This window comes from Eublepharis macularius, chromosome 1 (genome assembly GCF_028583425.1).
Source record: "Eublepharis macularius isolate TG4126 chromosome 1, MPM_Emac_v1.0, whole genome shotgun sequence".
Lineage (NCBI taxonomy): Eukaryota > Metazoa > Chordata > Lepidosauria > Squamata > Eublepharidae > Eublepharis > Eublepharis macularius.
In genome coordinates this window covers 124,165,930-124,181,588 of record NC_072790.1, presented here as the reverse complement: position 1 = coordinate 124,181,588, position 15,659 = coordinate 124,165,930, and the positions used below count along the sequence as shown (strand labels likewise).

At 44.5% G+C, this 15,659-nt stretch overlaps 1 protein-coding gene across 4 annotated transcripts in view; it reads right to left on the bottom strand.

The window, feature by feature from the left end:
• The window catches only part of UTRN (utrophin), a 584,696-nt gene that overhangs the window by 244,956 nt on the left and 324,081 nt on the right, over positions 1–15,659 (bottom strand). For all 4 annotated transcript variants that reach the window (XR_008598285.1, XM_054999201.1, XM_054999369.1 and 1 more), the window contains exon 53: positions 6,574–6,746. Coding sequence is in view for 3 of the 4 variants with exons in the window: in XM_054999201.1 (XP_054855176.1) it covers positions 6,574–6,746 (173 nt within the window). In the remaining variant the exon portion in view is untranslated. The remainder of the gene's footprint in view (positions 1–6,573; positions 6,747–15,659) is intronic.

Genomic DNA, 15,659 nt, shown 5'->3' with positions numbered 1-15,659 from the left:
ACTGAGAGGCAATTAGTGAGGTTGGATAGGCAGGGACATCACCACAGGATACATGGTGACTGATGGTAGCAAAAACATCCTGGCAGCAGCAATGCAAGTGGGCCTCAAGTGCATTTACTGCATGGCCCATCTTGTTCATATCACAGCAAGGAATGTGATGAGTCTGGGTCTGATTCCTGGGGAACCCAGACTGGATGCTGTGACTTGTGAGTTTCAGTGTCTCATCATGAGATGCTGGTGCATTATGGGTCATGTCTTGCACAGCTGCGCCAGAAGCAGTTTCTGGCAGGTGTGCCAGAATATCACCTGGTAAGTGACATAAGCACTTGTTGAAACTCCATCCATGCCATGCTTGAGTGTTTGGTGGAGAAGAGAGCTGAACTTACAATGTGATTCTTGGATAGTGTGGGGGGGGTTAGTTCTACCAAGAGTTGAATGAATGAATAAACGAACAAACAAACAAACAAACAAACAAATAAAAACTGTCTCCCAACCCTTTAAGGACATCACCATCATGATCTTGTCTAACATGACAACACTGGGTCTGGTCATTCCTTTGATCCAAATGCTTCAGAGGAAGATAACTGCCTTTTTGGACCCAGGCACAAGATGTGCACACTTTTGAGCCAAACTACATGAAATGACGTATGCAAGCTTGTGCAAGTGGTTATAAGTACGGGTGCTCCAATGTGCCCATGTGACGTTTCCCCAAGCTGAACATGTGTCCTGTAGCTTCAGTCCATGCACATGTCCTATAAATTCGTGTAGCTGCATTTGTGAGTGTCCATGGGCACAATCAGTGAGTCAACAATGCAGAGCATCAATTTTGGTCCACTTGGGTTGAGACCAGGGATGGTATCCCATGATGCACCTTCTCCTCCTGCATTCAACCATTGTTTCCAACAGGAAGCACAATTTGGGGCTTTCTGGGGGCCTGGGGGGCATTTTGGGACTGAATTGCACCCTAGAGACCCATTCCTAACTATCCTCTAACAACCTCAAGTTTTATGAAGATTGTGCCCCCAGCCACCTCAAATCTCCATTATTCCTTATGGAGAAAACTAGCAGAGGTATGTACAGGAGCAATCTAGGGGAGCAATCTAGGGAGCTAGGATGGCATTTTCCAAGCAAAATCCACCAAATTTGCAGGGGACCTAGTCCTAACTGTCCTCTAACAACCCCCCCCCCCCAAAGTTTCAGGGAGATGGGACCTTGGGGCAGCGGGGGGGGGGGGCATGATCCATATGTTTCTGCAGTAGGAGTCATTTTCCCCACAATAGAAACTAATGGAGAGTGGCTGATCAGCCTGGTCAGGGGTGATGGATATTTTGGAGGGGCTTTGCATTTTGCAAACAAAATCTACAAAATTTTCAGTGGACATACCCCTGACTGTCCTCTAAAGACCTCCCAGGTTTCATGAAGACTGAACTTCAGGGGGCCATTTTATGACCCCTAGCCACCCCATTTTTTTCTGTTGTGGGAAAGAACTGACCCCAACCACAGATACACATAGCTTATAGCTGCCACAGCCACAGGCACACTCCCAATTACAATCTCCACACTATACAGCCCAACAGACCCCAAGCCAGCATCCCCTGAGCAGGCTGATCAGCCACTCTCCATTAGTTTCTATTCTGGGGGGAAATGACTCCCACTGGAAAACACATGGATCATGCCCCGCCCCCAGGGTCCAATCTCCCTGAAACTTGGGGATGGGGTCTTTAGAGGACTGTTAGGACTAGGACCCCTGCATATTTGGTGGATTTTCCTGCAAAATGCCATCCGAGCCCCCTAGATAGCTCCCCTAGTTTCCCCCCATAGGGAATAACTGAGATTGGAGGTGGCTGGGGGCACCTTCTTTTGGGGGGGCATAAAATGCCCCCCTGAAGTACAATCTTCATGAAACCTGAAGGGAGTCATAAGAGGGCAGTCAGAAGTATGTGCCCTGTAAATTTTGTAATTTATTTTGTAAAATGCCACCCCATCTCCCTGGATACCCCCCATAGTTTTGCCGATAGGGAATAATGGAGATTGTTGGTAGCGGGGGCACCTCCTTTTGGGGTCCATAAAATGGTCCTCCATAGTCCAATCTTTATGAAACGTGGGAGGTAATTATAGGACAATTAGGAGTAGGCCCCCAGCAACTTTGGTACAATTTGGTCCAAAAATGCCCCTCCAGGGCCCCAGAAAGCCCCAAATCGTGTTTCCCATTGTGAACAATGGGCAAATTTTGTCGAATTTGCTCTGTACTGCCAAGGAAGATTTGAGCATGCGCAAAGAGAAGGTGCATCATGGGATACCATCCCTCATCTTGGAGGAACAGGGAGGAAACCTGTGCCAGTCCATACATGGGATCGACTGCCGTGTGGCTGAAGTGTGTTGGTGAACAGGAATGTAATGAGGGGAACACATGTAAGTGCAATCACGTGCTCTTCACATGTAATTCATCTCCTGTAGTTCAGCTTCTTGTTTCAACAGTGTGCATGCTCATGAGATTGCTGCAAGATAGCATTGAATGCCATCTGCAACCTCTCACTGAGAATATATTGTACATGTGATCCACACATCAAAGTCAGAAATGCCAAGGTGTCTTACATCACGCCTTTAGAGGGAAGAAATCAGAAGGTTTAGTAAAGTAAATGTCTAGGAAAAGCCACATATATCTGCCTGGCCTGAGCACTTGGGTTCAGGCTTGTAAGTTCTTACAGGCCCAGCGCTGGCTTGCCACCCTGGGAATGGAATGAATGGCTCCTTAATTATTTGCACCTGTATCCCGTTATTGCAGACCAAGATGTCCTTGGGAGGAAGGACGTCTCAGCTCTGGATGCCCTCCCTGCTTTCCCAGGCCTAGCAATGCTGATATTGAAGTGTGCCCTGATTGGCTGACTGTCCTAGAAAAGATGACTCCTCACTGCACTCAGACACACGCTTTCACTAGGACACCTAGTTTGACCATTCTATTGCTACCTTTATTCCAGCAGCATGTGAGAGACTTTGCTCCATGTCAGGCCCTACAATGACCAGTTGGACTTTGTGAGTATGAGCAACCTGGAAGTTTCAGAAAAATGCAAGTTAGCAAGTCTTCATGTCTAGACAGATTTAGCTAGAAATGTTGTAAAGAAGTGTTATTTTATTGCCTTTTGCTTGTGCCTTACAGAGTGGTTCCTGTCCTGCATACACTCTCCTGAACTAATAAACAACACTTATATTTAAGACTATGTCTGGAGTCTCTGACCACTTGTGTGCAAGTTCTCTCAGGACAAACCTGGAGGCTGGAAAAATCTCAACAAAACAGAGGACTTCAACCCCCCAGAGGGCTGCTAGGGGTTCTGAGTGGCTGTGTTCAGCGCTTAGAAACAGTAGCTGGAGGTTGACCCTCTAGACAGTAATGTGTTGGCCTACATAACTGTCAGTTCCAGTTCCAGCAGTTCTCTCCACTGTGAAAGCAGGTCTACTGTGACAAGATATGTGATGCCTTTATGGGAACACTTTGCTCTTAATTTTGAAGCCTGGAAAGAGCTCTACAATGCTCTTTCTGGGTTTTTCGGTTCCAGAGTTCAGATCAGATCTGAGGACACAGCTTGGTCAGATCCACCTGCATTAACTCTAGCAGGTAGCTCTTACTGTGCGTCAAAATGAAGGATTCACTCCTCATCAAGGGAACAAAACTTCAAAGCGCAGGGAAACATGGCATCAACAGGCAGCAGCAGGACACAAAGGTAATTTATTGGCACTATCATAAAGCAGAATTTTAAAAACATTTCACTGTGCTGCAATGGTTGGCACTGGAGTGCTGTCCTGCTTAGGCGCTGGCCTGTCACTGCTGCTTTGCCAGCCAGTTTCCCACCATTGTGTGCACCAGCTGACATTAACCTTCTTCAAGGTACATTATTGTGTGTTTTGTACTTGAGGGGAAACTGTTTGAATCCATAGGTTTTTGGACTAGGAGGGGGGACTAATGGTTGGTAAAAAGCAGTCTTTGGTTATGTGGGAATACAGCCTCATTTCCCCACCCACCCCTTTGAGAAAAAAAAACAGTTTGTGTGTATAGCTGCCCAACACGTGCCTTTATGACTTTCCCCAAGCATTCTTTGGGCTCCGTAAAAACTGAACACTTTTGTTGTATGCATGCTCAAAGTCAGTGGGTTGATGATTTGGAGAGAGGACTGTGTTCTGCACAATTTTGATGCTGTTATGTACAAAAACAGCTGCCCCAGAGTCTAGTTTCCCTAACCTCCCTTGAAAAGAATAGTATGTGTGCAAGCGTGCCCAGCCAATATCAGCCTTGCAGACATGCAATGGGCTGTAATTCAAGATAATGAAAAACCCTAAATGTATTAGATCTGAACCATCACTGGCCCACCCAGAACAAATCAATAATGGAAAGGAGTTCATTCAGAAATCCAGGATTTCAGACTGAAACAGACATTTTTCAATGCACATCTCTAGTAATAAGCATTTGTCAAAAGTTCAAAAATAAATTTTGTCAAAAGTTCCACTTGCTGATTTTTGTAGATCAGACTTCTATTAAAGGCACAGCAACAAACCAGATGGCAACCCTATCTGAAATTCCCACTGCTTTTGAGACAGGGATCAGTATTTTTTGGTCTTGATGCTCATTTTAAATAACTGCTTGGAAACTTTTTTGCCTCTTCAGCATCACAGTTTTAGGTTTTGCAGCCCTATCCCTCCATCATATTCTTCTCCAGGGCATGAGGTAAATTAAGAAACCCCCTCACCCCATTTCCTCCAATTTACCAGATGAAAATCCTGTTCTTGGGGGGGGGGGGGAATCTGTCCATACAGGGAATGAACAGCAAACATTGGGCTTTTTGCAGGACAGATGCAAGGGCGATGATAATGATGACCAATGACTGGCTGCTGTTGATCATCATAGGAGGGAGAAACAGCCTGTGATGCACTTGCTGCCTTCCCAATTTGCGGCCCAGCATGTGAGGCTGGTTGGCCACACAAGTATAGGACACGGGTTGGCAGGAGAAGCTAAGCCAACTTGCAGCGTAAGTCTCTCACTGTGTGTGTGTAATCATGGTGCACCGGCAACAACCAAAAGGGCAGAGGAGAACAGAGGCAAACCAGGGAAGCTAAATTGCACTTTGGAGGCTGTTAGGGAAACCCAACTCAGGGCCCTCAAGCTGATTCTGGGCCCCGCAAGTTTTGTCCCCACAGTCCCCCTCTCTCAGTGGCCCTGTTTTTTTACCTTTTTGACTAAGCTCTGAGTAAAAAGCTTTGAAACTTAACCTTTTTTTCAAAAAGTCAAATTAGGTAGATTAACATGTATGATTATATAGGATTGATTTCTATGGGGTACGCAGTGTTCTGTGTATCTATTTAATCTGTTATTTAATTAGATCTAGAGCAAATAAAAGTTTTAATTACTGAACTGTTCATTGGCTAGGAAATACAGGGTTTCACTTTGAACCTGGAACAAACAAAGAAACAAATCTCAAATTCTTCCTTAGATATTTAAGGTTGTGCCCTTCAAAGATAAGCCATGATGGAAAATTAGTCATGAAGCAGCATAGTTACTTAGTGGGTTAATGTGTTGCTTTCATTTAAAGGGGTTTTCATCTCCATGTGGTTGCTTAACATAATGCTTCAAAACAAGTGGGTCCCAGCACTATCCTATCTGCTTGCGTTTGCTGCTTTTCATGGACCTGTTCCTCTTACCTATTTCATAGCTCCTTCATGCTCTGCCATCCAGAAGCTCCTGTCTTCTGGTACTAGTATTTTTGTCTTGGTGTCCCTTCTTCCAGTTTGTCTACCACCTGCATCTTCTATGGTCCCAAACTGACCTGCTTCAGAAACTAATTCCTGTAAATCCATGCTTACGATTAGCTAGCCTTCCTATGTTGGATGCAGAAGTTCTTACTATGCCACTGCATTAACAGTCAACAGGAATAAACTTCTCATAAGCTTGAACATGAGACCTGGATAATAAGAGCAACCTATACATCTGAAACTTCTATTAATATTACTCTTCAAAACCAGTAATTAAATAAGCTTTTTTAATGAGCAAGTTTTGTAATGGCAACAACTATCTGGTGGCATTTTTCCTCCATCACATCTTGAAGGGGGGTGACATCAGAAACGCTGTGGGGGCCTATGCTTACAGTCATTCTACCCCCTCTCTTTACTGCACATGAAATAAAATATCCAAATCAAGATTTCTACATTTACAGAGTTATGCATTTCATGGTGAGAGAAGTCATATATTTAAATGAAGACATGATTTCTTAGTTTAAGTGTAACCCTCTCAACAGAGAAGTATTCAAGTCTGATACTGCCTTTCGCTCTCGCCTATGCAATGAACAAGGGTAGGGTTGTACATTAATAGGGTCATTCTATACACAGTAGCAAATACATACAGTAAAAAGCTCGACATCCTACAATCAGCAAGGACCAACAAATAATCTGAGCTCAATTCATCTACTTGCATGGCAACATGAACTGGTTACATTTTGATGTTACACATTAAATGCTTTGTATCTTCAGGTTAAAAGTGCAGTTTACCAGGCAGCCCCTTATTGATATGTTGTGCATATCACATCTTACCTAATGCTGGCAGACTTTGCTTTCAGATCATTCCAGCGCTGGTTCATGTCATCTATCCGGTGCTGTAGCAGTGCAGCCTCTTCAGAGTTTCCCAAGGCTTTTACCATCTTCTGTCTATTTCCATCAATGCTCTTGAAGATATCATTGTGAGCATCAATTTCAGCCTGGATGTCCTAGGGAAAAACACAACAATGTGAACCTGTTGTGTTAATCCTGTGCCAAAAGTTAAAGCCAACTTTAGTGATATAAATGCCTCAAAAAATGAATGTTCCTCCATGTAGTTTTCCAAGTCTCTACCGGCTAGTGTCATATACTATATCTGCAGGAACATCTGTCCCAATGTTCTGTGCTGCAATAGTTTTTGTTCATCTGACTGAAGCTTTTTGAAGGTGCAAAGCGGTAAGATTAGCAAGTGTCTGTATCCCAGCATCCTCTGGCATAGTCTCATCTAGAGGTGGGCACGATCCAAAAAAAAATACCGATCAAGCCATTCGTGGATCCGGGCCGCCGCCAAACCCAGGTCACCGATTCTAACCGATCAAGTCCCGTTTCTGATCCAGAATCGGGAATTGGGGAGGCCAAAGCAGGAGGTGCCCCACTGTTTTCAGCAGCGGCCGCCAGGCCCGGCGGGCACGGGGAGGCGGCGATGAGCCACCTCTCCTCAGGGAGGGAGGGGACGTTCACACACACACACACACACACACACACACACACACACACACACACACACACACACTTAGAGCAGAGGGGGGGGAGTTTTTAACCCGGCAACAAGCCGCCTCTCCTCAGGGAAGCGACATTCACACCAGGGCCGGATCTACAGTTGCCAGCGCCCAGGGCAACCGTAGTCAGACTCTTGCGTGTGCGTGCTCCTGGGTCGCCCCCCCCCCCCGCCCACGCAGCAAGCCGGCTGTCCCGGTGCGCTGTGGAGCTGGCAGCAGCGCGAGTGGCTCGAAGGCTGCCCGTGCCATTCACCTGCCCCGCAAGACAAGGGCAGCCGGCCTCCCAGCCACCCGCGCTGCCTTTTCCCTTTCCCCAGGACAAGGGGCGGCCGGCTTGCCCACGCACCCCTTGTCCTAGGGAAAGACGAATGGCGTGGGTGGCCTCCCAGCCACCTGCGCTGCCTTTTGCTTTTCCCGCAAGCCGGCTGCCCCTTGTCCTGCGGGAAAGGCAAAAGGCAGCGCGGATGGCTGGGTGGCTGCCCGCGCCATTCAACTTTCCCCAGGCACGCTCCTGGGGCTGGCAACTGCGCTCCCTCTTTGGCGGCGCTGGGGTCAGAAGAGATGTGTGAGACTTCCAAGGTCATGATGTCTGGGATCTACAGGGTGCAGTTTGAAGAAGCATGCAGATAACAGCAAGTACATCCTCATCCTCTCACATAGGTTAACATCACTGGTCTGTAAGTAAAGCAATTGACAGTGGCAGACAAAGAATGGTTTCAGCATTTAACCCTAAGCATGCCTACAGTCATAACAGTGTTGCTGCATATGGCAGGGGCTGCTGAGAAACTAACTATATTTATACTATCCACTCTCCAAAAGAAAGTATATGTAAAATAAAGCTGCTGATATTACAACTTCATGTTTAAAGATGTAATTTTAAATACTATACGACACAGATGGCCAAATACCCATCCACAGACTAGACCAGGTGTTCCCAATCTTGTTGAGTCTCTGGGTACTTTTAGAATTTTGAGAAGAGGGAGTGGGCTCCACCACAAAATGGCTGCAATGAAAGGCTGAGGCCAATGAAAAAAAAGAAGGCTGCTATAGGATTCTGTGGTCAATCACAAAAGGTTGGGAAGTTGCAAGCCAAGCATTCTCCTACTAAGAAGCCAGTTGTTTCTGGGTTCCCCTGCTTCAATGCGATGAAAGAAAGACAGCATTAGCTCTTTGCTTTCCAGGAAGAAGCAAATGGACACCAGGAAACCCATCTGCAGGGACCATGATGTCCACTTGACATCATGTTGGGGATCACTGAACTAGATGCACTCCCTCAGACATTCATCTTAACTTTGATAGCCCTTATGCGAGATTACTTTTCAAACTGTAAGATTTCACAGTTTAAAGTTATAGGGCTCTCCTGATTTTATGTACACTATATGTAAATGCACATGCCTGTAAAGGAAGAAGTATATGTATGCCATAACTTTGAATCTTTTCCTGGTAGATAGTGCAGAATTTATGTCTGAATACATCAGACCCCAAATCTGGGTCACTTTTTAGAAAAAAATAATGCACCTTGAGAAGACAGTTATTTAAGAAGTTAGCCATCTAGCTTCATGATATCAAGAAAATAAAAGCTGTCATTTTTCAAAAGTAAAGGAAACAACGCTATCTCATTGTGAGAAAAATGCCAGAGAAGCTTCCCAACATCTGGGCAAAAATATTTCAGCAGAGAAATACAAATCTAGAGAAAAGCCAAGGGAGCACACAGTATGTCTCCATGGGATTAATCAGTGACCATTATAGAAATCTTGTAGTATTGCAAACACAATCTTCCTTTCGTAGGAACAAATTCAACAGGCCTAGAATCCCCTGAAGATTCGATTGTTTTAAATTCTATTCATCATGTTCCCTGCTCTCCCAAGTGGGCTTTTACCCAGGTGCCCAAGAGGATAACATTACATTTACAAATGGCTGTTACAGACATAACAAGCTTTTAGGAATTTTTGACTGCTCCTGTTCATTTATGATATTGTAAAATGCATAATTACCCTCATTGGAAGAAAGAAAACAGATGCATGGATGAAATATGACATCTCTAGGGAACACTGCACGCTTCAACAAAGGCTTCACTGAAATAAAACTTGGAATTGTTTATGCCTTGAGATCAAGGTTGGGGATACAAACAAGTATTTTGCTCACTTCTACACTGATTGCTGCAATGGGAGCATGTTTTCACACCCCCATGTAGAAACTGCCCAAATGACACTGAATTGTAATCACTAGCATAACCAGCAGGATTTTAAAATTTTGAACATGTAACCCCAACACTAGTCTCATGTGGAAGAATAGGAGGGACAAGGTTTTATTTCAATGTAATGACTTGCCAAAAGACTAAGCTCCCTTCCCACAGTGATTGTCTGTCTCCCTCTGTATTGTCTTTTCCCTGCAGAAGAATTTTTTGTTTCATTTGCCATATCTTTAGTAAACTCTTTTTGGCCCTCCTCCTTGGTTTGTATGTCTATATATTTTTACTACATTATTAAATATTATACATTTTACATGCTGTTTACTGTTTTAATGCCTTGATGTTCACCACCTTGGGGACCCTAATTGGATAGAACAGTAGCACAGAAAAGTTTTGAATAAATAAGTTGTTTCCCTTTCACTTCAAATTAACTGAGGCTTACTTGTGAATAAATGCATTTTAAAAACTTGGTTAGAACTTTGTCAGTTAAAAGTAAATAGAGAAACAATTATTTATTTATTTATTTATTTATTTATTTATTTATTTATTTAAATTCTTAACATCGTTCCCTCAAAATTAAGGCAAAAGGGATGTAATGGTTACTAACTGCAATAAACGGATGAGTTATGAGTAGGGCTGTGCTATTCGGGTTTCGCTTCGGGTAAAGTTACCTGAAGTGGACCCGATTCGGCAAGCCTCGGCATTCCCGAAGCGGGGCCAGCATGCTGGCCCCGCTTCAGGAATGCCAAAGCGAAGCTTACCGAAGCAATTCGTGTCATTTTGGTAAGCTTCAGGTCTTGTTTAAAGGGCACCACCGCTGCTTACAAGCAGTGGCGGGGCCCTTTAAACATCAACCCCCCACCTCCCCCCACCTACCTTGCAGTGGCTCTGGCCTGGCTCTTCTGTCGCTGCCGAGCTGCTGCCCGAGCCTGCGGGGTGGTGGGGAAGGCTGGAGCCTCCTCCTCCGGCCCTTCCTGCCCCTCAAATGGCCACGGTGCGCCGGTGGCACAGCAGCCATTTGAGGGGCAGGAAGGGCCGGAGGAGACAGAGAAAGCCCTTCTTGCCCCTCAAATGGCATGTCGCAGCCATTTGAGGGGCAGGAAGGGCCGGAGAAGGAGGCTCCGGCCTTCCCCACCACCCCGCAGGCTCAGGCAGCGGTGCCAGCTGGCTCCAGGCTGCACTGCCTTCTGCTGCTGCCACCGCCACGACAGCGGCGGCGGCCCACCGCCCAGGTGATAACCCTCCTGCCGCCAGGTAAGTGGGTGGGTGTTGGAGGGGTCTCCAAGGGTTGGGTGGGGGTGGAGGGGTCTCCCCAGGGGGGATAAAGGGGTTGCCACAGGGAGGGTGATGGGTGGTGGTGGGGAGTTCCCCCCTCTCACTTCAGTATGCTCCAAATCTTCACAGAGCATACCGAAGTGATTCCTGAAACCCGAATCCAAAGTGGCTTGCCGCTTCAGATTTAGGAGTATCCCGAATCGGTCTCGGGTAAACCTGAAGTGGGAATACCGAATCTCCCCACCCATGCACAGCCCTAGTTATGAGTTAAACACTCAGCTGTTCCCATTATACTGTACCAGGGTTCCCCATGAGTAGGATCAGGGTCTGTGGACTAGTGATAACTTTATGTTATCCTTGGTCTCTGCAGCTGAATTATCTCAGGTTAATGGTATTGGGAACGATCCACCAGACACTCTGTACAGCTGTTGCTAGATAGAGAAAATACTGAGCTGGATAGTTCAATGGTCAAATTTTATTCATGATAGTTTGATATTTTGGAACATTCTTTTTCATTTTAATGTGTAAGCCCTGGATGCATTTCACAAAATAACACAAATGGCAAGGACAAACAGACATACAATAAGGAAAGCAAAAGGATCAAACCAAATGTTCATGTCTGGGAATGTTGCAGAAACACTACTTGGAAGCAAAATCTCTGGGGAATCTCCTCCAGGTAACATTCTGAAACTTGCCAAAGCTATCTAAACTATTGGTCTTTTTGTTTACAAGGACAAAATGTAAAACCTTTTATAATGCTTTGTTGGTAGACAGTGATGGCTCAAACAAACACAATCAAACAAATCTGTTTCTTCCAGATAGAAGAAATCAAGGGCATCTCCATTTGGTCACAGCAAACAGGACTCACTGTCATTGACAAAGCACCCTAGACTCTGTACGGCAGGCCAAACAGCTTGCAGTATTTTGAATCCAATGGTTTATGTATAATTCCTACTATATATCAACTCCAATTTCACCTCTGTGTCAAATGCTGCCTCTTTCAAAGAGCATATTAGTGGCCTGATTTTCTTATACAACTTGAGTTGGCTGGGGGGGGGAGGGGGGACAGCTGTAGAAAATAGAGGGGATTACAGAAACATGCATGAAATCCTCAGTGAGAATACTGCCAGCATTAAAATAATCCTGATTTTTAAATATTTTCCTACCACTTTTTTTTTTACAGATGCATAAATCAGAACACTAATTGTGTAGGTTTATGTCTCTCTTACCTTTCCTTCTTTTAATAAGGTACTAGTATACCTTCATGGCTATCAGAAATGCTCATCAACAAAGCTATGAACTACTTCTAAGTACTTCACAAAGATACCACTGCCTAGGATCATGTAACTGCAAAGATAAATCAAGGCTCTAGAGAAAATGCACTGGTCATCTGATTTGGTAATTCCTTAAGAGTTGACAGTAGAGCCTGGGGAGGGGAGGGTTTGAGGAGGGTCCACAGAAGTATATAACACCATAGCAGCCATCATCCAAAGCAGCCATTTTCTGCAGGAGACCTGATCTCAGTTATACAGAGATTAGCTATAGTTCTGGGAGATCTCCAGGACCCAATCTGGAGGTTGGCAACCCCACATGTATGATATTTTCAACATAACCACTTATGCTGGACCGTGTACCATCCTACCCTATTCTCTGCCACCATGCTTTGAATGGGCAGAGCCTTAATAAAAATCAGGTGATTTGGTTCCAGGTTTCAAAAATACCAAAAAAAAAAAAATTGGTATCCCTGAAATCCAGATCAGATTTTCTCATCCGGTTAGAGAATCCTGAATTTATTCAGCCATTATTCCTTAAGATGAATAATGTAAAAAACTATCAGAGGAGCTGGAGGGGTCATTTTTCAAGCAAACTAGCATATTTGCACGAAACTTACTGCTGTCTGTTCACTAAATAACTCCCCATACATTTCAAGAAGATCAGAGCCTGGGGTCCAATTCTATGGGCCCCTGAACAAGCTGCTCCCTGCCACTGTCTATTGTTTCCTATGGGGGAAATATTTCAATGTTTTTCAAGCAAAGGGAAACCTTAAGCAAAGCCAGTTCCAAGCCAGTCCCCAAAATAAGTTCAATGCAAATTGAACCAACAAAGCCCAACAGAACCCAAGTAAAAGGGAGAACCAATGTCCCACCAGAGAATCCTCAGAGAATCCTCAAACCAGAGAGCCTCAAAGAATCCCAACACAATGGGGTGTGGATTCTCAAACCAGAGAGCCTCAGAGAATCTCAACACAATGGGCGGGGGGGTGAAGCAGGCTGGAGCAATAGCGTTTAAAAGTTGGCTTATAGCAGTCTGAAGGGCTCACTGGCAGTTTTCAAGAAGAGGCTGGATGAATACTTGTCAGAGATGCTTTAGGCTGATCCTGCACTGGGCAGGGGGTTGGACTAGATGGTCTGTATGGCCCCTTCCAGCTCTATGATTCTATGATTCTTTGGATCTCAAGGGGGGATGGAGAAGTGCATCACGCTTGCATCACTGCCTCTGGCTCGCTGCTGCACTGCCTTTGCTGCAGCTGCCCGTGGATGAATAATCTAGCCCAGGAGAATCCAGATTCCCAGATCCGATCTTGGATTCTCTTATTTGATCTAGCATAACCCAATTATGCCAGATTGACATAAATCCAGTTATAAAGGTGGATCCTGAATCCCAAATTGCACACCCCTGCAGTCAACTGTAACAGTTGAGAGAAAAGGCTTTAACTGATGAAGGGATCAGTGGGTCTGGATATCTGACTCAAGGAGAGCAAACTGGTTAATTAAGATTGGTACAGAAAGTGATCTTAATTGAGAGGCAGTATGTTTACTCTGGTATTGCTATGACTGGAATGTCTGTCTGATTTAATCAACTCTTAAATGTTCTGACATGGGGTTTAACTGGAACAGTCATCAGTAAGAGCTGGAGGTGGCTCCAGGCTCTGAAGATATTTGGTTAAATTGTAGACAAGCCTTTCTGCAAGAGTATTTCTCTAAGAAAGAAGGCATCTACCTCAGCAAAACAATATGAAGCTATGCTGTTACACTACTGTTCTTAAACAAGAATTAAACACTACCAAGGAAATGATAATTAACATCATTTCTTACTCTGTACTTCTGCGTCCTGTGCCTCAGCCAAAGATACGAATATTACATCACTCCTCACAAACCAACACACACAAACATGCCATATCCACTGTAATAAAACCTAGGTCATATTATTTTTAAAAGGGAGGAGTTTTCTGTCAAAAATAACCAACAAAACAAAGGGCTATCACACTGCTGTTTATGAAATAACTTGCCATGATCTGAGGTCTAAGGCTAGGGAGTGGAACAGCCTCAAAACAGCTTTTCCTCAGGCCTGACTGCCAATTTCTCAGCAGATCTACATTTCCTTCAAGTTTCAGGATTGGATTGGGAGAAAACTTGGAGCGAAAACAAGCACCAATTGCAGTCAAGGATGCAGAGATCTAACAGACAGGATATAAAGCCCTGCACAGAGAGGAAGACCATTTACACCCTGAAGCTGAATAGTATTGAGGCTCCGTTTAGAGGGAGCTGATCCCTCGCTCCAGAGAGGTATAAACACAGAAATAGGAACTAAATGAAGTCGTTGTGTTAGGGAGCTTTGGTATTCCCAGCTAGTTTCTTTTCTGTGTTAATTTTGCCTTGCATAGTTATAGTGTCCCTGAATTAATTCTGCCCTGTTTTTATAACTGTTCTCTTATTTATGGAGTTTGTTTAATAAACTGTTTCTTGTTCACTCTGTCGAGGTCCTTCAAGCCTCAACTTTGGTCATACCTCACAGCATGCACACAGACTGAAAAGGGAGTTGCCAGGGTATGAGGAGGGTGCTCTGGACTCCCCACTAAAGCCTCAGAACTGGAGTGGTGGCAGCCAGTTAAGGACCTTTCCTGTTCCAGGGCTGAAGAGGGCAGGAGGTAAGAGGGTGTGTAAGCGGAGAGGGAAGGATATTTGCAAAGGACATTCTTTCCATGGTAAACCGATACAGCCTCACCCTCCTTTTCCCAAAGTACTATAAACTCATATTTGAAAGTTTAAATAAAGGAATTTGGATATTCTATACACCTATGAAAGCAAGACTCTTAGACAAAAGGCTCAAGAGTTATAAACAGGACATCGGAGATCCCAAATGTGGACTATTATATCTTCACTGCACAAATTACTGAACCACCTTCATGGCTGAAATTAATATTCTTTGATTGGCAAAGGTGCTGATGACTCTCCTATAACAATAGAATATGCCAATAAATCATTAGCTGCTCTTTTCTGAAGTACAGATTTCTGAAAAGGGGGTATTTTGAGGAGGGTAGTTATGCTGGTCTGCAGTAAAAGAGCAAGATTCAAGTCCCGTACCACCTTAAAGTCCAACAAGATTTTCAGGGTATAAGCTCTGACTGGAGGGGATGTTTGCTTTGGGGGTTTCTAGGATATCCCAAGGCAAATGTATGCACATGTATAACCACTTTTGGTCATTACATTGATTTTGTACATGTTTATTAACAGATATCTTGACAGAGTTACAGGGAAAGTTTGTAAAGTTTTCCAAAGTAAATGTATAATTACTGAAAGAACTGCCCTATGTGGCCAACCAGAAGAGACAGAAGGATAAAAACACCAGCACACAATGGTGGTTAGAATGTTGAACTAAGATCTGGGAAACTCAGTTCCAAATCCCCACTCTGCCATGAAAGCTTGGTAGATGGACTTTGGGCCAGTCACACACTCTTAGCCTAACCGATCTCATAGAGTTGTGAGGATAAGTGGAGGAGAAGAGAATGATGTAAGCTGCTTTGGGTTCCCACTGGGGAGAAAGGCAGGGTATAAATGAAGCAAATAAACACATTGTGTTTTCCTCCAGCATCTATGAAATTTCCTAATGGGTCTAAA